At 36.5% G+C, this 23858-nt stretch overlaps 3 protein-coding genes across 4 annotated transcripts; 1 reads left to right on the top strand and 2 right to left on the bottom strand.

The window, feature by feature from the left end:
* Positions 1-7398: 7398 nt before the first annotated feature.
* Positions 7399-11234, bottom strand: LOC135685534 (uncharacterized). The gene is made up of 3 exons (XM_089112866.1): positions 11106-11234; positions 9190-10830; positions 7399-7961 (listed from the first exon to the last, which is right to left on the bottom strand). Exons 2-3 carry the CDS (start codon positions 10808-10810, stop codon positions 7534-7536), a joined length of 2049 nt encoding a protein of 682 aa, XP_088968992.1. The 5' UTR covers positions 10811-10830; positions 11106-11234; the 3' UTR covers positions 7399-7533.
* Positions 11235-11257: 23 nt separating this feature from the next.
* LOC135685535 (histone deacetylase 8) lies at positions 11258-23633 on the top strand. 2 transcript variants are annotated; one of them, XM_065201510.2, is made up of 11 exons: positions 11258-11375; positions 12225-12277; positions 13075-13247; positions 14950-15091; positions 15705-15817; positions 16260-16337; positions 17259-17367; positions 19929-20101; positions 21680-21774; positions 22206-22311; positions 22587-23633. In XM_065201510.2, exons 1-11 carry the CDS (start codon positions 11295-11297, stop codon positions 22961-22963), a joined length of 1500 nt encoding a protein of 499 aa, XP_065057582.2. In that variant the 5' UTR covers positions 11258-11294; the 3' UTR covers positions 22964-23633. The 2 variants fall into 2 exon arrangements, with proteins under 2 accessions (XP_065057582.2, XP_065057583.2); XM_065201511.2 differs by having other exon boundaries at positions 11265-11363.
* Positions 15812-18259, bottom strand: LOC135685541 (low molecular weight phosphotyrosine protein phosphatase-like). The gene has a single exon (XM_065201520.2). It carries the CDS (start codon positions 18204-18206, stop codon positions 17736-17738), a length of 471 nt encoding a protein of 156 aa, XP_065057592.1. The 5' UTR covers positions 18207-18259; the 3' UTR covers positions 15812-17735.
* Positions 23634-23858: the final 225 nt, after the last annotated feature.

The following is a 23858-nucleotide window of genomic DNA, read 5'->3' as shown; positions in this document are numbered from 1 at the left end:
AAGAAACAGACCCGTGGGATGATAAAAATTCAAGAAACCTTAGTATTGATCACAATCAGCCTTTAGAAACTGCTTAAAAATGATTTTGTTAAAGATAGGATAGAAAATGCTTTTTTAGACGATTAGGTTTCTTTTTCTGGTTAAACAGATAATAGAAAAATGAATTTCTAGCTGTTCGGTTATAATATTGGGTTTCTTCCACCTTCCAAGCGGTTGGAACGTCATTCTTTTAAAACATAAACGGAAGTTGCGGCTTAGGAGGAAGCGGATGACAACCAACATTCCTGTAACTGCTACACCGACATTTCGGTTCTCTTTTGTTTTTTTTCTACTTGTGTTTAAAGAACTTGGCAAGCAGAATTCTACAGCAGATGACATTGCCCTTTCCCTTTCGGCAATGATTATGTTTTTCTGCTTGTTTTTCTTGATCAGCTTGAAATTTCATTGCATATTTAATGACAGCTGATCGACTGAAAGCTGAAAAATGATGCAAAATTTGGAAAACGAAAGGTCTCGGTTAGCATTCTACCTTCCCAACCGCTTTTTTGTCTCGAACAGAGCACGACCCCCTGATACCCGTAGGATTTGGTTTTATGATAAGGCCGATTTTGTCGCTTTTAGGAAAAGTATTGAAATGTTTAATTGGCATGAGCACCTCAACAAATGAAATGTCCCAATGAGCAGGTCAAATTGCCCTGGATAACAAAATGTTGTAAAAAGCTTTTTAAGGGAAAAGTATCTTGTATATAGAACCTTTGTGAAAAACGGTCAGCCAAAAGATAAGCTCAAAGGAATAAAAACCATGGTAGCAGAAGGTGCAAAAATGATTTTAGCATCTCAGAAGAAAAAATATTGAAAATCATAAGATCACTAAATCCTAATAAAGCACATGGCTGGGATGGTATTTCTATAAGAATGGCAGAGCTAAGCGATGCTTCATTAGTTTCTCCTCTTAAAATAATTTTCATGAACTGTTTGAGATATGGTGTATTTCCTGAAATATGGAAGTGTGCTAATGTAGTTCCGGTTCACATGAAAACTAAAGAAACTTAAGAGCAATTACCGTCCTATTTCTTTTCTACCAAGTTTCGGGAAAATACTTGAAAAACTAGTGTACGATTCTTTATACTTCCATCTTGTTTCATTTAATTTTCTAAACCCCAGGTTTCCGTCCCAGTGACTCAACAGTCAACCAATTGATCTCTATAACATATACAATTTTGAGGCATTTGACTGTAACCCTCCTTTCGATGTTCGTTCTGTGTACCTAGACATTTCCAAGGCATTTGATAGAGTATGACAAGATGGGCCCATTCATGAACTCAAACGATGAGGTGTCTAGGGACATGTTCTTTCCCTCATCTAAAGTTTTCTTAGGGAACGAAAACAGCGAATAATTCTGAATGGTCAGTGTTCTAAATGGGGAGATATTTTGGCTGGGGTGCCCCAGGGTTCTAGTTTAGGACCATTATTCTTTCTTATATATATAAATGATCTCACTGCAGGCTTGAAATGTAATGTTAAACTTTTCACATGCTACTGATCACATGAACCACGACCTTTAGCTGATAGTTCAGTGGGCCCATGACAGGAGGATGACTTTTCATCCAGATGCGCAAAAGCAAGCTTTGGATCTGCTATTTTCAAGGAAGAGAAACAAAATAAACCAACCAATTCTCTTCTGTAATAACATACCCGTGGAAAAATACTTAAACGAACACAAACATCTAGGTATCATCTTGGACTCTAAACTTTCCTTTTCATCTCATATTAAAGTTGCTATCGCCAAAACGAGGAAGGGCATTGGTTTGATAAAATATCTCTCCAAATATTTACCCATGAATACCCCAAATGAACTGTATAAACTTAATGTACGGCCCTCACCTGCAATACGGCGATGTTATCTAACATACTCCTGCATGTGAATTCAGTCAAAATATCACCTTATCAAATTTAATGGAACAATTGGAATCTGTTCAATATGCTGCTGCTCTTGCTGTAACTGGGATATGGAGAGAAACATCACGAGAAAAACTGTATGCAGAGCTTGGCTGGGAGTCACTAAGTTTCCGTAAATGGAGTAGACGTCTTACCTTGTTCTGTACGATCATAAATAACCTCACCCTACTATACACAAAGGAACCAATTCAACCTCTTCAACAGCAAAATTTCCCTCTTCGCAGCCAGGATGATGTTGGATGAGTAAGAGCAAAAGCAGAGAAGTTTCAATCGAATTTTTATCCCAACTGCATATCTGAATGGAATAAACTTGATTCAGAGATAAGATTTGGCCCTTCTGTTGCTGCTTTCAAAAAAAGCTTCTGTCAATAATTCGTCCCACTGCAAAATCCCTATTCGGTATCTCTGACCCAATAGGTTTAAGTTATCTTTTTCAAATAAGGGTCGGTCTCAGCAAATTGAATTTTCACAAATTCAAGCACAATTTAAGAGATATAATTGGCATTGAGGATGCGGAGCATTTTTGTTGCTTTGCCCTGCATTTGACATCCAGTGACGAGATCTTCTCACTGGAGTTTCGCAATTGCTACGACCAGTTGAACAAATTGGCACTCTTTCAAACCATGTTTTGGTCCAATATTTATTGTATGGTAATAAAGAACTTTCTAATGATGCAAATTAGAAGATAATCAAAAAGACTATAAGTTTCATTCATAAAACCGGTATGTTTGGATGGCATCAAATATTTTACTTTCTTCTCTTTTTTACGCTACACAGCAACCGTCTACACTTTTTCCCGTTTCTTTTGTAAATCTGTTTCACATCTGATGTTAGGCACATGGATCATTATTCGTTTTAAAACAAATCAGGAGTATATTAGACCATCGATATCGTAGTACCTGGAACCTTACAGCGTGTGTACAGTTTACTGAGCAATGGGGACCCTGGAGGGGGATCAGTGGCTGCAGTAATTGCTGTCTTTTGTTCCGTCGCCCTTGGTTCCAGTTCTCCAGCATCCTTCTCATATGCTGACCGAACATGCAATGTGAAAGGGGTTCCAGTAGCTATCAGTAATTAATTGTGCTTTATTTCTGTTTCTAAAAAGTGGGGGCCAGTCCCTCCCAATACCCAACTGCTATACCTACTACGAGTTAGAATCCTAGGATATCAATAAAGCACTTTGGACTTTTCCAAAGTTCGAGAATTACATTCTTTGAAAAAACACAGTGAAGGAATTCATTTGGATGCTATGCATCCCCTATCCTATTGCTCTCTCTGGTTTTTTTGGCATTTCTGTCCTCTCTGGCTCAACAAAACATTAAAAAGCGCTATATCGAAAAGTGATTTACGCAATAAACAACATCCTCTGTAGCAGGGTTGATGGACAGAAGCACGGTTCAGAGAAGCACGGTTCAGAGAAGCACGTGACCCTGTGACCTAGCGTCATGCTACAAGAGTTTGCGAAAAATACACCTTTTGGGAGATTAAGAATATATTATTTACCGCAAAGAAGAAAGGAATCGAGGAAGGTTCGACGCATATTTTACTCTGTCAAAAATTAGAAAGACGTTAAACTTGTCTATCCGATTCGGATGGTTTTCAAACAAATAACAAAACAACTGCAAAGAATTTAAATGGAAACTTTGATTCCTCACAGCATAGTATGTTGACAACACGAATCTTAAACTCTTCTCTCATAGCAAATCTGACCAAACATGGGGTTAACTCTGTCAGCTAAAACATGTTTACATAGTACCATTGAACCAAAAAATCATACATAACCAAGTAAAGTATTTTCATGTGAAGAGTTTACACCTTATTCAGCATGGAATTGCAACCACAAGTAACGCCTGAAGGAGTGGTTGTTACAGTTTCCCATTTGAAACCACCAATGTAAGGAACCTTTGCCATAAGACTGCCTGGTTTGATGATGATAAACGATTTATATAGAAGGTGCCAAACTTTGAATTTGGATAGCTCAGCAAGAAAGCTGGAGTCCTCTTTCATGATAAATACAGTACTTTTCAAACTTTTTAATAATTGGGAAAATGAGTATATTGGGAAAGAAACTAGAAACTTTAAAAGAATATTTTGGATGATTTCCAATTACCAATAAGTCTCCTTAGAAATAATGTGAATATTTCAGAAGATAAAAATATTCATATCTATTCTCTTGGAAGAAAATTTCATAAACATATTTAGACTTAGATTAAAATTATTTCAGGGCAAGATTTGAGCACAGCTACACCTTGATAACATCCCTATAAGCGTTTTCTGTGATAGACCAACTCACTAACTCAACAACCAGTGTCGGCAGAAATACATAATTTATTGCTTTTTACACTGTGGGAAAATGAACATTGCGCAGAATGAAGTTATCGTTGGTTCGCCCCTCAAACACAGTTCAGACTTCTCATGTGGTCCCTTTTGAAAACAGATTAACCACATCTGGTGTAGGCAGAGCTAACAGGACGGTTCTAAATTGCTTCTCAGAGCTTCACGCTTAATGCGATCACCAGGCAACTGTTGTACAGCCCTACCTATACGAGCACAAAGACCGGTAAAACAGAAATTTTCAAATATGTCTATATCTGCCTATTTGGCAAAGGAAAGGTTAAGCCTTAGTAAAGGCCAATTACATATGGATTACCATAGAGATCCTGTCTAGGGCCATGACTTTTCACATTGTTCCTTGACGCAGATGACACAGAAGTTCCAATTCCGTCAAATGAATTTGGAAACGTAATGCAAAACTTTCAGGCTGAATTAATAAGCACCCCGAGAAAACCGAGTTCAGGCTGTTTGGTGTTGGTGTAAGGAACAGGACAACTCTGAGTTGCTACTCCGAGTTTCACACTTAATGTAACAATCAGGCAACTGTATGTATATATATATATATAACGATAGAGTTGGAACATAAGGTCAACCGTAATTGACCACAAAGGTAATCAAAAACCCGTGCGAACACCTTTTCCAGTTGGATATGGACTTCCTAAGCCAGACTACAAGGAGACTCATTAGACAACATGTCATGTGTAGATTAAAAAGTTTCCAAATCAGTGCCCAACAAAATTTGACTTTGAATCAATCCCTTCAAGACGACTCCCTCAAACTAATCAGTGTTACTTAGTAAACTTGACTAGATTCCTGGTTTAACTGTAAAACTTGACGATTCGGCAAAACCTAACGCAAGCAACAATGAATATTTATGAAGAATAATACCAGGACGTTTTACAAATTACCAAGTCATATATGCATGTTAGATATCATCACATCTTTACGTATTCTTCCAAGAGCTTAGGATTAAAGAGGCACAAGATGCCTGTCAGCAAGGCTTCTTGAGTTCTTGTGAAAGAAGGCTCGTTACTTGAAACAACTGCTAGACATATCAGGCGAGGGGAAAGGTCAGGCCATTTTGGTTCATGGACATCAATAGCCATTTACAGAACATTTTATTTGATTAAGCATTACAAACATATCTGAGGCTTACCAACGGATAGATTTTAAATTTTGGTTACTGCCTCTAAGCCGGGGTTTATCCGATCTAAGCTTTGTGTGTACTTACAATTACAGAAAAAGATCAACATTAGAGAAGGAATTTCAATGGTTCTAAACGATTCCAGCAGATCTCACACGAAAAAGCCAGTGTGAAAAACTACTGTAAGAAGAAAACACGAGCCTGTTCTACTCAAAGTCATCAACATGCACGATAATGGCCATTGATAAACATTAACTTCCAAGTCTTGTAACACTGGATGTAATTTTCAGCAGACTTTATTAAGAGGCTCGAATTCACCGAATTGAGGCTTGAGTAATCGCTAACCATGTTTCACAAAAATTTCAAGACATTTCACGTTTGCCTTAGGTGATGAACAGAAAGTTAAGCATCCAGAGGTGAATGGCCGATACTTTTTGGTTTGTGGTTAGAGAATGAAGCAGCATGATCTGAAGACAGCTCGCTAAATAAAAAATCTAGATCGATTGCTTCTTATCAGTATGTTATTTCAGTGGGAGCAAGAAAAATTTCACATTATGTTCACAAGGAGCATCTTGTGCAGGCAGCATCCTTGGTCAATCATTTCCTGATTGTTGGACAGCCTGTTACAAATATGACCAGAATCTCTGGCAAATAATCCTCGCAGTAGTTTTCTTCTCAGTCAGCATTTTGGTCTTAAGAAATAAAGACAACTAACTGTAGCAAAGACATTCCGACGCTAAAAAACTTATACAGTGACGGCTTTTCAAAGCGAGGACAAAAATCCTTGAAAATACCATGCTTCGATAAATCAGATGATTTGGATGATTATTAATTAATGATGAATAACAGGGTATACCAAAAAATAAGGTGTGCGGACTGGTGCAATGTGTAACAAGAAGTTCAAGCTTTTCTATGTACAGCGTCATTCATATATAGTTTTATCAAAGCAAGTTATGTATTACATGCCCTGTGCATCCTAAATAGTTCAATTGCAATGGGTTCAATTGCAACGGTACCAGTGCCATCCAGGAAACAACCGAGTTTTGTTTTGGGTCACAATTACCTGATTCATGAGAAATCGCCTTGAGGTCATTCTTTATGGTCGCAAAACTGGTTTGTTGCTAATATGCAGACATCGACGAAATAACGAAAAACCCGCAGATTAATTATCTTTACGACGGATGAATTTAAAAAAATTTTGGTTCTGTCACTTGATCAGTTGAAAAGTAAATTCATTTCACATTAAATCATTCACAATATATTTTTTGCGGGTTCTCTCTTGACCAATAAAACAATGAGCCTTGGATCGAAATTGGGATCGCGGCAATGTAAAAGAGTTCAAAAAGACTACCCGGCTACTACAACTATGAAGGACTTCCAAAGTTGCTTTACAACGCTACAACAGTCTTTTTCTTTAAGTGGCAGAATATCGTCATCAAACTAACCTGAGCTTATTATCAAAACGCAGGGGAATAAATGCTAGAATTCTACAGTTTAAAAATTCTGAGCCCGTTACATTATTGCTCTCAGGCATATACAAACTCACAACAGGGTTCTTTTATATTAAGCTTGATTAAGTATTGCAGGTGTTATTCGTATTGTTGTCAAAGTTATGACTTTTTAGCTATTTATAGTAGCATAGAAACTCAGTACTAGAACGGTTGAACCTGGTTAAGATATCAACATAGTAGGGATTGTTGAACCTGGTTAAGTGAGAACATCTTGAATGATGATGAATGTTCTTTTTATTTTCTCGTTTTCTTGTTGTGATTCATGTTTGCTACAGAACATCCTACTTCAATTTTCTTTCAAAATATAAAATACCTGATACAAATGCAAAAGGCCTTTATCAGAGCATTGTTTCCTGAAATTAAAACTAATGGTTTTTTTTCAAATACTTTTCATAGAATGGTCATTTTAGCATTTTGTAGATAGTTTTTTTAATCACAATGTCTACTGCAACAACCAAAAGAATCTTGTTGTCTGAAATGATGGGTTACATCCCCTAGCAGAATTTACTATCCACCCTCCTAATTAAAGTCTCATTAATTGTTAGGTTTTCTGTAAGAGAATCGTGAAGCACTATTTGTTAACAGTTAAATGGGTTGAAGCAGCTTCTTTGTCTGGCTACAAAAAGAAGCAACATTGACAATACAGTCCGAGCCAACTGAGGCAAAGTTTTGTGATATTTTGCTCCATTCTAACCCTTCAATTGATCCACAATGCAACTTCTTGCAAAAGAGACAGTTGAGAGAATCTAAGTCCCACATGACCAAGAAGCCATTCTGTGATGAGCATAAGACAGCATTAAGCAATGGGTTGATTGAAAGGTAGGTAAATGTGTACCAACCATGGATTTCAGATGTATTTAAAATTTGAAGCAGTTCAAATGTCTCACCATTATTTATACGCACTGTCTTATCATCTGCACATGTTGCAAGGATACATTTCTGACTCATCAATGATTTCCAATCAACTGATGTCACTGCTGATGAATGCCCAGTAATTTTTGCTATTTGATCACCTTAAACAGAAACAACATCAATGCAACAACACACTACAATGTCCATTAAGTGCATCATATAAAGGAATTATTTAAAAAGTTTCATACAAATACTTTTAAAAAGGGAGGTGCTCAGTTCATAGAAAAAGACTGCATAAATTTATTTGGAAGATTGCCAGAATATTATAAAGATTAACTAAATGTAGTTCAAAGGGGCACTGACGAAAATTTTTCCATCTGAAGATTTCAAAGGTAATTTATGATCCACAGGTTGGGGGCTCATAGTACCTGAAAATATCTTTTGCCTTTCTGTACCCGCTGTGGAAGTAAAGTTTGGAAACTTGGGATATACATTTTTTATATCCCACTTCTTTTCTGGTCTGCTGTGATGAAATAAAGGTTTGACGCCATTTGGCAGCTTTCGATCAAGGTTTTTGCCCCACCTGGTTCAATCGGTGGTCATCATTTCTTTTATTTCGCTTGTAAGGGTAGATGGAGAACGCAAAGGACCATTGTAGTGGAAATAGAAGTAAAAAAAAGTCTTGGTATAAACAAGCAAATCTTGTTCCAGTGTTACAACATGCTTGCATCATTTCTCTCACCATGGCTTTCATAGAATCATGCCTCGATATTTCTGCCCCAGTTTTGTTTGACAAAAAATTTTGTTCTCATTAAGTACATAAATCTCTACAACTGTCTTTTATGCATTAAGGAAATCACTTAATGATTACAATTCTTTGCGTTAGTGCCTCTCCAAACACTACCAACAAACAACAAAAGGTACTCTGCAGCTGGAATATCTTTCTTGATAGCTTTAGTCTGTTTCTAAAAATATGGCAATTGTTATTTCTATGCAACTCTAGGAAACATAACCACCAGATTGATAACAATGGAGAGTCTTTTTATTGCACTGTTATGACAACTACTTGTACCAAGAGCACAATTTGGAAAGGTATCTAAGAAACCAAATATCTTGTTTTGAAATTATCTTTACTGCTTTCAAATTTGCTTCTTAATGATGACAAAATGATGGGGAGGGGGTTGGGGGTCAAATGCCCTTCCCTAAATTTGATATGACTAGTCACTTAAATCTTTGCTTAAAGAAAATCAATTTAAACAAGCAACGCCAAAATTCCCTGTGTTTACCTCATCATTTTAAATTTTCACCTTCTACCACTGCCTTAGAATACCTTTTTGGTTCTTAAACAATGGAACTTTCTTCATACTTTAGTAAAAAATCAACAACTACCTTTTGCAATGCTCAGAACTATTGAAGTTTGGTCCTCAGATGCCGTAACTATCATTTTGTCACTAGGATCCCAAGCAAGACTCCAAATTTCCATTGGTTGTATTCCTGTTCCATCAACAATGGTCTTGCAAGCATGCACTTTGCGATGTAGAGCCAAATCGCATGTACCACTTCTTGTGTCAAAGATAAAAAGATCTCCACCTCCTGTTCCAACAGCTAAATGATTTGATGTGTTTGCTTTCCTGAGCGTTAGTACACCAAAATCAAACACATGTGCTACATTATATACCTGTGTTCCTTCACTGTATTTAAATGGCTGCCAACAAAACAACATACCTTCTAGGGTTCCAATAAATAAATCCTCATCAATCCAGGCCAGACAGCGCACTGAATTCTTCACATTTACTCTATATTCATTATCAAAGTTTGAATGCCTCCCTAAATTATTGATAATCACATTCCCAGCAAGGTCTCCAGTTGCTAAAGTAAATTGGTCCTTAAAATTAAGACCACAGCCAGCAACTGTGTGGTCAAATAAGGAAACAGTTTTTGATAACTTTTTATTATCACTCTGTGTTGATTCAAAGAATGTGTAGTTTAATGATGTAATGCCTCCAATCCAGAGTTCTTTTTCAAGAACAGACCAATTAAGGTGCACAACTGACTCAATTTTTTCAATTTCAATTTCTTTGACCAAATCTCCGCATACACTCCACCACTGTAGCAAACCACTTTGATAAGAAGCTGTAACTAACAAATCCTTTTCCCATATACAAACTTGTGCTGAGCCTTGAGCCTGGAAAATTGATTTCAGTTCAAAATTTTCTAAATCAATAAAAACAAAAAGGCCTCGATGAAGGCCAATGGCACATGTCATTTTTCTGCACTCACTCATGCACAACATGCTAGTATTAGGCTCACCTAATGGTGATATAGTGCATTTTCTTAACAAAACACCATCGTAACTGTAAAGGTGTGCTTCACAAGGATTTCTATCATGCTTATATATAGCGACTAGTTTTTGATTATCTGTAAAGATACATCCATAATAAGTATCCATAGGGTCAGCTTTTGATGATAATGCATCTTTGATCTGCAGTCCATCCACAGATCCAGATTGTTCCAAACTGTGTGTTCCATCTTCACTGGTAGCACAGGCTTCTAAACCCTTAATACCTGAAGCTTTCACGCACCACTTTAAAACAACAGATGAACCATCGCTCTCAATCTCATATAGTCTCACAGAGGAAAAATGACCAATGTTGCAAACACAGAAATATTTGCCACAGGTTGACCAGCTGGCGTAGACCACATTGTTTCCTGGGACTGCAAAGTGGCAAAGGGGTTTTAATGAGGGGCTTAGCAATATTCCATTACCACTGTAGGATATCAGCAATGCAAATTTCGTTTTCTGGCACTTATGCAGAATTGTAATCAGATCATCAACTAGCTGTTTAGCTTCCACTCTCTTCTTTTTTATTATATCCCAAATTACAAGCAACGGTCCAACAGGACAGACATAATGATACTTATTTTCATTTCCAATTGGAAATCCAGCTGTTTGCCTTAAGTTTCCAATACCCCAGGCATCATATATTTGAATGTTGTGGTCATCCGCCATTACAATTGAGAGGTAGAGCTCTATGAGAGACGAAATCAAAATAATAGCATGATTTCTTAAACAGTTTGCTTATACTTTTTAGACACAACAACAGTTTTTATAAGTCAGATAAACAATACTTTAGCATTGAATGCTTTTTTCTGTTTTTTCGCATTGAAACATCGTAATTATAAATAGATAGGTACAAACACAAACTCTCCATCCCGTGTTTATCACATGCACACCATCACTGCTGGTTAATCAGTATTGGGTGCTTATAACCTGTCTGAAAGTTGCAAGCGTGAAGCTTTCTTACCTCCCCAACAAGTGATAGTTTTCTATTCACTTCGACAAAATTGGTAAGCCACCAGCACCACCACCACCATAAAAACCAGCACCATAATTGACCAGTACCTATGACTCTCCATTACGAGAATGCCTCGTTTCACTGTACATTGAAATGGGGCCTTTGGCGGGTAACTGCTTACGCGCCAATTTATTTAAGATGGCGAAGAAAGATGTTGTTTATATCCACTCCGATGATTTCTTATTTACTTGCGAGCATCCTGTGAAGGTCTCTGGACGAGTATGTAATTTTCTAATTATTAATTATGGCTGCATGTATTGCTTGTTTCAATCTTCTTCAAACCAACGGCAATACTAAAGTTAGTGTCCACCAGGCCAGAGAGAGAGAGGAATGCTAGCTAGCAGCGATAATCGAAAATCGTTTTTGTCCCAGTTGGCAGAAACAGGCTGGTAGCAGCTGAACCCCCTTCCCCTTTAACGGAAAATTCTGTTTGTCACCGCTTACTGTAAATAAAATGATAATTTGTGTGTTGTAAACGCCTGCATATTCAAAAACTAGCCTGTGACATTTGTAGAAAATTTGTTACTGTAAAGGTATGATTTGGTTTGAAAATTCACAATTTTCCAAAGATTTCGGCTGAATCCCCTCCCCCAACGAACCAGTTCAAATTATAGTAGGTTTGAATCATCATCCTATAACTTTGTTTATAGAGTATAAAACTCCTGAACACTCCAGGGTGGAATCTATGTAAAGCTCACACCGGATATGCGCCAGTAAACAGTAAAAAGACAATGGGAAATCGTCATTCTACAGTTATATCGCCACAGTTATATCAAGGTTTAGTTGCCCTTCCCTCAGACATTGTGCCTACATTAAAGGAGACAAATCACCTTGCGAACCAAGTCCCATAGATATCATCCTGAAGACAAAGCATCAATGCCTCTAACCATTACTTGGTTCTCCTAGCAACATTTGCAGAAATGAGAAGCACAGAAAAGGAAACTCTATGATTAACTGAAATATTTTTCCCTGCAATGTTGCTCAGTCCTTCATGACTAACAAATACAGATAAAGCACTATTTTTTTCATCTTAGACAACTTTCATTTTTAAAACTATTTTAATTTTAGGCTTTAATGGTGCATAGACTGATTGAAGCATACAGGATTTTGGGCAAACTAAGGTAATCATAGAACCCGAATATTTTGAAAATATTACTGATATTGATGAAAATATTTATTTTGAAAATAAATGTCAAGAATAATATATCTACATTTATTTTGTTCGGCTATCATCCCCAATCATCGATTGGCTATAAGGTAATACTCTAATGCACAAATTTTGTTCTTGAATAAAAGGTTACTTTACCAGGAGAAATATCTTCTGCTCTTTCTTACATTCAACAGTTTTCCATGTTTTGTTCTTGGAAAATGGATGTTATATTGCTAATGATGATATAGAAGAACTTGTCAAAAAGGCTAATGACTATGAGCATATGTGTAAGTCTAGTAATTATGGGAAGCAATAGCTCATATCTCTTTGATCTACAATCCTTTTGCCTTGCAGATAAGGCTTGAGGATAGAATAAAAGCATAAAATGCATGATCAGCCTGTTGTGGACACACTGTTTAACATCTTATATTTTATGATTGGTAGTCTGTTAAGAAGCATTTCCAAGTAATTGTCAGCTAATTGTATCAGAGCCTAAGAGAACATAACTGATATGACACTAAAATCAAACCTAGAAAAGCAATTTGCTAGAAAAATGCACTGAGAATTAGTAGCAAACACTCATATCTGTAGGATATACTAGATTCCTGGATTTCAGAAAGTTAGTTTTGGATTTTATAAAAACGTTGTATTTTGCTGTTATTTTTTGTTTATAAAGCAACTGCCCTGTCTTTTTGCAAATAGATGAAAATAGCTAATGATCAAACCATAAACTTCCCAATTGAGCAGGAAATTGATTTGTCTTTTCAGGGTCATTACACCACAACCTGCATGCATAGATCATATAAGCCTATTTCACTCCAAGGAATATATCTCCTGTACTAAGAATATCCAAGAAATGCTTGCAGCAGGGAAATTTAGCCACGAAGAAGGGTTGGCAGAATTTGAAGAAAATTTTTCAGGCCTTGAAGACCATGGCCTAGGTAAAATATAACCATTTCAAAAGCTCTCATCTGTTACTCTAAACAAAATTTGGATTTTTCTCTTCTTTTAAATCAACTCTAAGATTGCCATGATTATCCATATTTGTTTTATTTTTCTCTTAAATGTGTACAAATCTATAAGGAGAAGTACATCTTCAAATAATGTAATTATGTAGCATTTTTGTTATATAGCTAACTTGCAGTAATGTTTGATGATTGCATTAGCACCATAAATAATGTTTGCTGTTATTCAACTGATATAGTTGAGGATAATGTTCACACATTACACTTTAAAATGACAAGCATTTAAACTTGCTGCAGCGCTGCAGCATTTAAGCTTATTGCAGTTGTTTTTGGGGCTGAGAATTGAAATTAGTAAAAATTTTGGTAGTATTATTTGTAACTAAATCAGATATGTGTTAGGAACAAGACAATGTTGGGTAGTATACAGTGAATTTCTTTTCCATACAAAACAATTACTATACTTTAAGCTACAAACAACAATAAGCTACAATAATCAGCATTAACAAATTAATTAATAATGGATACAATATTGTAATAATGGGCAGGAAAAGGTAGCTTGTTCACATGCAATAGGGGAGTGGAGGGTGGGAATTACGAACTCTCAAGCTGATGTATGTTTGCAAGTGAGTGTATGAGGAGACACCCTTAGATATAACCCGAGTGAAAATACCCTTATATGGCAAAAAGATGCTGAACCCAAAAATACATGTATGCTGATAGGCTTAGAAGACTATGCATCATACCCTGACTCACTCTGACTAATGGAGGTATAAGGAACTAAGACCCTATTGACGTAAAGGCACTATTGCTAATAGGCATGTGACTTAAGCAACCAATATTTACCATCATTCCCAACACTTCTTGATTTAGACTAACATTTAAAACTAAAAGTGCACCTAAATCAGATATGTGTTAGAAACAAGACAGTGTTTGGTATGCAGTGAATTCTCATTCCATACAAAACAATTACAATGCTTTAAGCTACAAACAACAATAAGCTACAATAATCAGCATTAACAAATTAATTTAATGATTGGTACGATATTGTAACTGGAACTCCTCATGAGTTCCAGAGGTAAACCCACTTGGAAGGCCAAGGAAGTCACACAGAGATGTATAATACTGGTTGGAGACATGTAGTTTTCAAGAGGCTCGCTGGAAACAACTTGAGAAGGGTTAAATCTAAAAAAATTTGAATTTAGCTGAAGTAGTGCAATGCCATTATGCATAGGAGAGATACGGTCTGCATGAATATTGTCTAGCCTGGAACATAAACTGCAGTTATAAAAAAATAATGAATAGCGGATAACCAAAACAAATCTTGGAGCCATGTCATGACAACAGAGTTGGCAGTAGTGCCTTTGTTGATCATGGCTACCCCAGCCTGATTATCACAATGTATATTTACATGATGGCTAGCCCATTGGGAACCCCACTTTTTAGCAGCTAAATAGATAGCAAATGCCTCTTTAAAATTGATATGTAAGTAAGGGAGCAACAGAAAGGGTATGCCAGATAAATCAAAAGTCATCTGATCCAGTCAAAGACAAATTTTCACGACATAACATTAAGCACCCAAGCTCTGTTGTCAGATAGCTCTGTTTACATGGCATCAAGTACCCTGATTTTTACCAATACACAATTATCTTTATTTATCCAATTATATCTTTCATTACAGCCTATGATTGTCAGCCATTTAAGGACATGTACAGCTACATATGCTTTGTGGCAGGTGCTGCTTTGAAATCTGCTGAAATCCTGAACAATAAGGATGCCAGTACCGTCATAAACTTTTATGGGGGCTGGCATCATGCACATAGGTACTTTTTATATTTGCTATCAGTGTCTTTGTGTGATATTGTTATCAAGGAATACCATTACCAATATGAACCTAAAACCCAATATGTTCATAAGTTAAATTAACCCTTAAAGAGGCACAAATTTGCAGAATAACACCTTATCAATGAAAAAAGTTTCTTGCACAAGTGAAGGGTGAAAGAGAAACAAACACATGAAAAAGTATGGAAACTTTTCATGCTTAGGTATTTTGTTTGACACACAGTTTAATAGCTGGATAATAACAAAAAAGGTAAGCATAAATTTATAGCCAAACACACCAATTTTCCTCCCATTTTACTTTTCATCTGCATTCCACTGAACCTTCTAGATCCAGCATTTTACTTTTTTAATACTGCCTCCTTTTCTCATGGTTACCTGTTTTGACATTTCTTTATGACATTTTGACATTTCAATGACATTTCATTATCTGACATTTATTCCCTGAGCAGTGCTAAGAAGAGGGCTAGGTGACATGTCTCTACTCTTTATGCTATCTTCAATTTGAACTACAAAAGGCTCATTTTAATATCAGAAATTCTTTCAGCTTGTGCTGCTTACCATAGTTTTGTTTTTATAAGTGATATTTTTTTACAGGGATTCTGCGGCAGGGTTTTGTTATGTCAATGATATTGTTCTTGCCATTTTGAAATTACGAGAAAAGTATAAAAGAGTGCTATACATTGATTTGGACATTCACCATGGAGATGGTAAACTTTCATACTCTTCTGCCTGTTTAAATTTATGTGGCTAATGATATATGAAGTTTTTTGCTTAATTATATCTATGATTTGTTTTCAACATGCCTTAAGCATTGCTTTCGTTTGTTGTGGTTCCTTTGCTGTTCTGGTCAGACTTTAGTAGGATGGTAAATTCTCAAATTATCTCAGAATTTTCCAAACCCCTTTCTCTATAGCATTGTTGTGCTGTTGCTTGTGCAATATTTTAAAGAATTTTTAATAGCCAGTAAAAACTCAAAAAGATAGGACTTTTTATTTGATATCATTATTATTTTTGCTTATTTTGCAATACATGCCTCTAGCTCAAAAATGACCACAGACTCTCCATAACAGTTTTTAAGGCCTCGTATTTAGAATGGTCACCAGTAATACTAAACTGTATTATATGTAAAAATTTCAAAATATTTTCCAGGGGTTGAAGAGGCATTCTTTACAACAGACAAAGTCATGACTGTCTCTTTGCACAGGTTTGACAAGGGTTACTTTCCAGGTATTTATTCACTGCAACTATTGCAAAATCAACATGTTAAAAAAATTTCTAACCATTTAAACTGAATTAACAAAGTAATGAAAGGCTAAAAAGGGAAGGGAAAATAAAAATCCTTTGTTCCAATTGGTAGTGATGTGGTCTGCAGTTTAAAAAAAGGAAATCAAGAAAAGTTGAACAATTTTTCCAGTATAGCTTTCATATCACTAATGTTCAGCTTTTATTTTCATATCCATAATTATTTATGGTAAAATGTTTGTAACTATGTCAATTTTTGCTTGTCAACCAAATAATTTTTAAAGTAGCTGGTCAGAAACATTTTTTTATTTAGAAAATTACCTTTTTGGGTTATGATCTCTAAACCCAGTCACTTAAAAAACTCATTGCGTCAAATTGGTTTGATATGCTCTTGACAATTTCAAAGTTGTGATGCTCTTGAGATGTACCAAGAATGATTAATAAGATTCTGTTTATGATAATGATTGTTTATATTTGATACGATGTTCATAGTGACCACCTTGGGAAGAAAGCTGGAACCCCTTTAGCCTTTCAGCAGCCTGTTTTTGGTTTACTTAATATATTGCATTGAACTTAAATTTAATATATTGCTTTCAATGAAAGTAGAATGTGCATTCAAGCCATTTTGGAGCAGCAACATATCTGCTGAGTAGTTTTAAAAAGCCAGAGAAATCAGAGTGATTCTGATTTCTCCAAATTCTGTTCCCTCTATCACATAATTATTTTTCTACCAATCCTGAGATTGGGTCTTTCTCAGACTATATCAATGGAATACTGTGACACATAAACTGATTTTGTACATCTACTGGTATTTCACAATGTTCTTTCATTCATGTGGTCAAAGTTCCAGTGAACCCATTCAGTACATAATTATATTTTTAATTGTATTTATGATATAATTGATAGGGACTGGCAGTGTAGAAGATGTTGGCTATGGAATTGGAAAATACTACAGTGTAAATGTCCCTCTGAAGGAAGGCATTGATGATGAACAGTACTACTATATATTTACTAGGTATAACTTCTCAATACATAAAAAACTCTGTTTTCTCTCTCCCCCACTCCTAATGTTTTAGTCTGTATCTGTATAGCTGTATCAGTAATTTGATTCTTTCAATCAAATCCTAGGCTGGAAAACTTGCATATGCTTGCAGCTACGCTTGACTTCTTGTGACCCAAATATTAATTAAGTCAGGTATCTTATACTATAGGCAATCAAATGCTTCCACTCGCAGGTGGCAGCTGATAAAGTGCCATTGGTTGCAGTGACGTTGGCAAAATCATTAAAGTTTTCTAACCTGGATCAAATCAAGGGCAAATGAATAGGCAAGAAAAAGGAGAAAAGCTTTTAAACGCGAAACGTAAATATGAAACGTAGAAAAATCATCCTAGAAACTTCTGACAGCATTTCCAGCATTGGTTATAAACCCTCTCAAATCCTTCGTCTCCTCGTCCGTAATAAGGGTCTCCTACTTGGTCGGTACTTGCATCGTCATCAAAGCTGCCTAGCAGTCTAATCGTCGCCTTCCCTTTCTTGCTTCTGTTCGCCAATCTATTTACATCTTCCAAGTTGTCATCGTCCATTACTAGAATGTAATCAAATTGTTCAAAATCCCTCACATTAATCTGCCTTGCAACATGCTGGTATCCCATGACATTATGCCGTTTTAAAGTTTTCATCGTTCTAGGATCTGGACCACCTCCAACGTGGTAATTACCCGTTCCTGCGCTGTCAACATCCCACTCATCTGCGACCCCTTTTTCTTTTATTTGCTCTCTAAATATGGCCTCTGCCATAGGAGAACGACATATGTTACCCAAACAAACAAATAATACAGATTTCTTCTTGCTCATGATGCTAAAAAGATTTGTCCTGTTCCGAAAGATCGTCCTCTTACAGTAGGCCCTTTTTATAAAGTTGTTGTTGTTGTAAAACGATGATCGTCCTGGGGGATAGACCTTGCTTGGTATCCGTTTCCTTCGCAGCAGCCTTTAATTAAGACTTGTTAATCTTATCTCTATTTATTTAGCGCCCAAAGAACTTAAGCTTTCTCTGCATTGGGCCATTTTTAAAATGGTAAGGGGGAATAAATTCCTTAAAATACACTCTTGATATTGTTCCAAACATATTTTTTCGTTTTCTCTAATATCCAACAATCTCATGTAGCACTTAAACTCAAAAGCCACGATCTTTGTTATTAATCGGATCTTGGATTTTAGAAGGAGTTTTCTCGCTTTCCGGATTTTCTCCAGTTTAGCCAATGCGAAGGTTGCCGCGCCTGTTCTTCTTCTTATTTCTATCTCACTAGTTGTATCCGCCGTGATGGTAGCCCCCAAGTATTTGAATTCGTTAACATGTTACATGTCTTGTCCGTTCTGTTGTACTTTCAGATGTTTATTAATGCCCTTTCCTAAGTGAGTTATGACTTAACTCTTCTCTGCACTTATTTCCATGCCATATCTCTTGATGTTGTACTGTACCGTACACGGTTTTTATAAGGAATCTACACGTAGAGGGTGGAAGAACTGAAAGAGCCGTTAGTACTGAAGACCAAATCTCGAAGAAACTTTTCAATTACGTTTCAGTTAAAATAACGAAAATTGTGTGTTAGGAGGGCAGCTATCGAGAGTTTCATTGTGTAATTTCAAGGGTTTCATTTCCTTCTTGATGGAGTTTCCATTTTTTCGCATATCAAACGTCATTCTAGTCTTCTTTCTGTTTTTCACCTTGTTTTCTAGCTACAACTCTAAATCTAGCGATACTTAAACTTTTCATGAAAATCCGACAGATGTCTTTAAGCGACACGAAACTCAATACTTTTCTAGAATAAATGGTGCAGTAGGAAAGTAAGTCAGACTGAATCTGTGATGTTTTAGCGGGACAGGTGACAAGGCCACAACGAGTGCAAACGATTACGAAAAAGTCGAAACTTTGAATTGTCACTTATTATTATTGATTAGTAGCCAAACGAAGCTTCCCATTTGTTTATTAACGTGTTGCCAGCAGATCTGTTTTTTAATGGAGAGCTAAAGTAAGAATTTTAAGAACTGTAAAGTCATTTATCTAGTCTGAGTTCTTGTAGTAACATATTATCTGTACTGAGTAAATAACATACCCCATCTGTCTTTGAATTGACTCTCTTAGTTTAAATTTTTAGCTTTTCTTATGTGGCTCAGTTGTCTTGACATTCTGCCTTAGAAGCCATGTATTTTTCCGTGAATTTACCGACAACATGAGGATTGTGTGTATATAAATTTTATTTCAAGATAACTTGAATCATATTTCCCGCCGGATTGTTTCTACATCCCTTTGCCTACATTCTTGAAGTGTTTTCAAATTATTTTCAGTAGCATACTCAATCGCCATATTGCATTTTTCTATCCGCCTTAGTTTGACTTGTCTGAAATGGCATTTTTCTAACGACTCCTAATTTGTGCACTTTTTTGCATAATTTCAACCAAAGTTTACTGACACTCAATCTAACTTTTATCCATATTCCAGAGAATTTTAAGAATTTGTCTAAGCCCACATTCACAATTTGTTTAAGCACGAAATCTTCTTGCCCATATTCACAGGGTTATGCACAAGGTGAAAGAGGTGTTTGACCCTGATGTTGTTGTGTGCCAGTGTGGCGCTGACTGCTTGTCCGGAGACCCCCTTGGTGGTTTCAACCTCACCAACAAAGGCTTGACACAAAGTGTGAAATACATAGCCAACTGGAATTTGCCTCTACTCATTCTTGGAGGGGGTAAGCAACCGGTATTTTTAGATTGTTTGATAATGCCCTTCAAATGTTTTAGCTACCCTTGATTTCTTGTCACGGTTTATTTTACCAACTCCGGTGCAACATGCTCCACCCAACGCCGATAAAAGACGATCCACCCCAACCCCGAGATTGGACGCTCCACCCCGGCCCAGACAAAACCCCCCACCCCAAACCCCAATTCTTTTTCCGTTTACTTCCAAGGTAAAGACAGTTTTTACAATACCACCTTTTCAACGAACTGACTGAGCTCTTTTTGTGGTGAAAAAATGATGAGTCATATACAAGCAACAGGTTTTTTGAAGATTGACTATCTGCAGGCTCGTGCTCTGGTCGGTGTGCTGGCTTGTATCAACGCACTTGAGCCCAATGGATTCCAATTTCAATAGCACCTTGTGTTAACATTTGTTACGACCTACTCGACCGCATATTTTTTTAATAAAAATTTAATTTTGCCTAATGTACCGAATACATACATCTCTTACCCTTTCGTCCTTTATCGATTTATATTTGTTTTCGGGCATTGTTCATCAATTTAATATTCGGTAACGTCAGTGTTCAGTTGAAAAGCTGCCCAGCCATCTTAAAGGAAATTGATAACTTCTTTAAAACTTAATTGATATTTGTAAACCATTGTATGTTTTATCAATTGCTGATACACAGCGTGATGATATTAGAAAAAGCATAATAAATTGTGATTTATTTACAGTTTTACAAGCCATACTGGCACCAATAGACAAAGAAACGTATGAATCGCGACAAATAGATCTACAGATTAACATTTATTGAATTGAGTTAATGTCGTTAAACACCGTGTCTATCAATCCATTTAATAGTCTTTTTCTCCTTTTACCGACTGTAAAAGTAGTGGCTCTCTTTCCATATCAACATCGATATGTTATCGACGCGCCGATAGTCTAATGTTGTCATGCATTGTAACAGAAATTACTGTTATGTATCATATGTCAGTACACATTTGAGAAGACAAATATGTCTTCGTGACAAATCCAGTGAAAAGCAGCTCACCTGATCAATCAATGAAATCTCCCCAACCTCTTCCTCATCAGCGTCCCGTGCCTGCCCTATCCATCTTCTACAGATGCTACAACGAACATTGTTCCCAGGAGATATTATTTCTGACCCCCTGAGACCTCGTCAGGAACACTAGAAACTTTTCCCGTGCCCACCTTTTACAACTCTTTTTACCAAAGTCATATCCCACAGACTCTCTCCCATAACTCGTATTTCTCTCCCAGACCTTGAAAACTTTAGAACGCTTTACTTTCTTCTGGCTTTCGAGATTTTACAACCTGTTGTTTTAAACTTAAATCAACACAAAATTGATCTCAATCTTCCTTTCTTCTTAGCTTCTCCATAATTCCTCTTGTTTAGGCGTTGTTATAGGCCCCACGGACTATTCCTAAACGCAATCAACTCTAGAAGAGGAGCTTGGAACTTTCCTTTGTTCCCCCACTTATCATCCCGCTTATAGAAATGTGTTTTCTCTATTTGAAGCGAAACTTCTTCAACCGGTCGACATAAACTTGTTTTTGCTCCATCCAGGCGGCTACAATTTCGCAAACACTGCACGGGCTTGGGCTTATCTGACTGCAAGCATTTTGGATGAAGAAATTTGCAGAGACATTCCGGAGCATGAGGTGGGTAGTTAAAGAAGGTCATCGCTTGAAGAATACTAAAAGGAAACGTTTAAAATCATAAAAATATTTTTTGCAGCCTTCCTCCCAGGATAATAAAAAACGATGAAGGGTGTATCAAACACTTCAGGGTGGAGAGAAAGCCAAGAAATTTAGGAAAAGCAGTAGCCCTTGAAGAATTTCTCATTTTGCTCTAGCACTGCCCTTATCCAGGGTACATGGATAAAAGATTTGTGGAAGAAAGTAGACCGAATGCCTAACTTGATAGAAAGTAAAACTGAGCCCTAAAAGCAAATACTGCTAGCTGCGTATTGGAAATATCAAGCTAATATATTAGGCTGCATTTTAAGAGCAACCATGTTATCTTGTTTTGCCATTAGGGTTGCTGACAGCCCGAAGAGGTATGACTGTCGCCGCTAAATTGGTTTTTTTAGATGTATGCAGAGTACTCGCCACTCTTTGACATCAACATCACCCCATCAGTAAGGCGAAGCTGCAACTCAGAAGAGTACATCGATGGAATTATAGAGTCGGTCTCAGGTAACAGATATTTTTTCTGATCACTGCCTTTCTGAGATTCAATTTTACTGCTTTTTCTTCTTAGAAACTAAATCACAGACTGTCATTGCAAAGAAGACTGAATACAATGTCTATGTTTTGTGGTTTTTATTTTATAACTTTATTACACCAGAGGTTAACGTTAATTTTTTCCAATTAATATAATCATAATTCATATCGCTTCCATTTGGCAACCATTGCAGCAGTTGATAGTCACAGTTCATAGAGTTATTCCCTTCATATCATCTTCTACGTAGATAACTTAAGCAATATTCCAAAGAGAAATCCTTTGAAGATGATACAGCATGAACGTAATGAGGTAAGTTCAGAAAGAGAGGCTAAAGCAAAGACTTCTGGTCTGAAGGTTCTACTCACTACGAGGGCTGCCAAGCGTCAGTGGAGAGGCAAACGTCAATTTATCGATGAAAATAAACTATATATAGTGGAACAGTGCTCTGGTAAATCAGATAAAGACTGCAACAACAGTAAAATACCGGCGGGACAAATTTCTAGTATCGTAAGCAATGCCCATGGCCTGGTTGGCCAAATGTCAGAATCAACCGATGTTATTACTGTAAAGCGCCAAAAATATACTCTTGTTGATAGTCTTTTCGAGTTTGATGAATATACATAAATTTTTCTACGTTAAAAATATAGTTATAACTCATTACGGATTGCCCCAAATGTTTTAAGTTAAATTTTTCTCTGTTCCAGGAGCATTTTCGTTTATTCAGAGCACATTTTAGGAAACTTGCCTTAGACTAGCTTTTCATGGATTCTCAACGAATATAGGTCTAGCTTTTCAGGGCTAATACTTTTCATCGTGTAAATAAATACAACTCAACCGAAGGCTGCTGCATCCTTGGACTACAGAATCACCCAACCATTTTAACATCAAAAGGCTTTACTTGTTTTAAAGGAGATTAGGTTTAAAGAATAAGAACAGAATTTTCACAAGAAAATATGTTTTGCTAAGGAACATCTTGCTGATAGCCTTTGTGAAGCATGTTACCTACAGAAATATTTATTTATTGCAAAACTTGGCAGGATAATATTTTTTTTGGCATGGAATTGTGCTTTCACAAGCGTTAAAATTATCGCACATTTTTTTAATGCTTTAAGCGAACAATGGATAGAAATGTAATTCTATCAAGTATAGGTCAAGCAGAAAAGCACTTGTTTTCTTTTTGCTGTTCGACAGACTTTCTTTCATTTGTATCATTCGAAAATAAATGAATTTTATTAACATGGTTTAGTTTACTTGCTCCTTTGGCATATTGATAAGTTTGAACAAGTTCTTCTGCGATAGAAGTATTGTTTGAAATTCTTTGTGGCTTTCTAGATTAGACACGTTTTCAAAATATTGAATATAAAAGGAGCGAATATCGAGCCTTGGGAAACCTAATCGACTACATCAGATCAAATCACTCGGCCACGGTAACTGCCTATCTTAGAAGAACCACTATATAGCGTTTGCATTTCGGTTATATTCAAAAACTGGATAAAGGCGTCACAGACAGGAATTCTGA

This window comes from Rhopilema esculentum, chromosome 15 (assembly GCF_057945365.1).
Source record: "Rhopilema esculentum isolate cy_ngs chromosome 15, ASM5794536v1, whole genome shotgun sequence".
Classification (NCBI taxonomy): Eukaryota; Metazoa; Cnidaria; class Scyphozoa; order Rhizostomeae; family Rhizostomatidae; genus Rhopilema; species Rhopilema esculentum.
The sequence above is the reverse complement of the archived record's forward strand: the minus strand, read 5'-3'. Positions and strand labels throughout refer to the sequence as shown.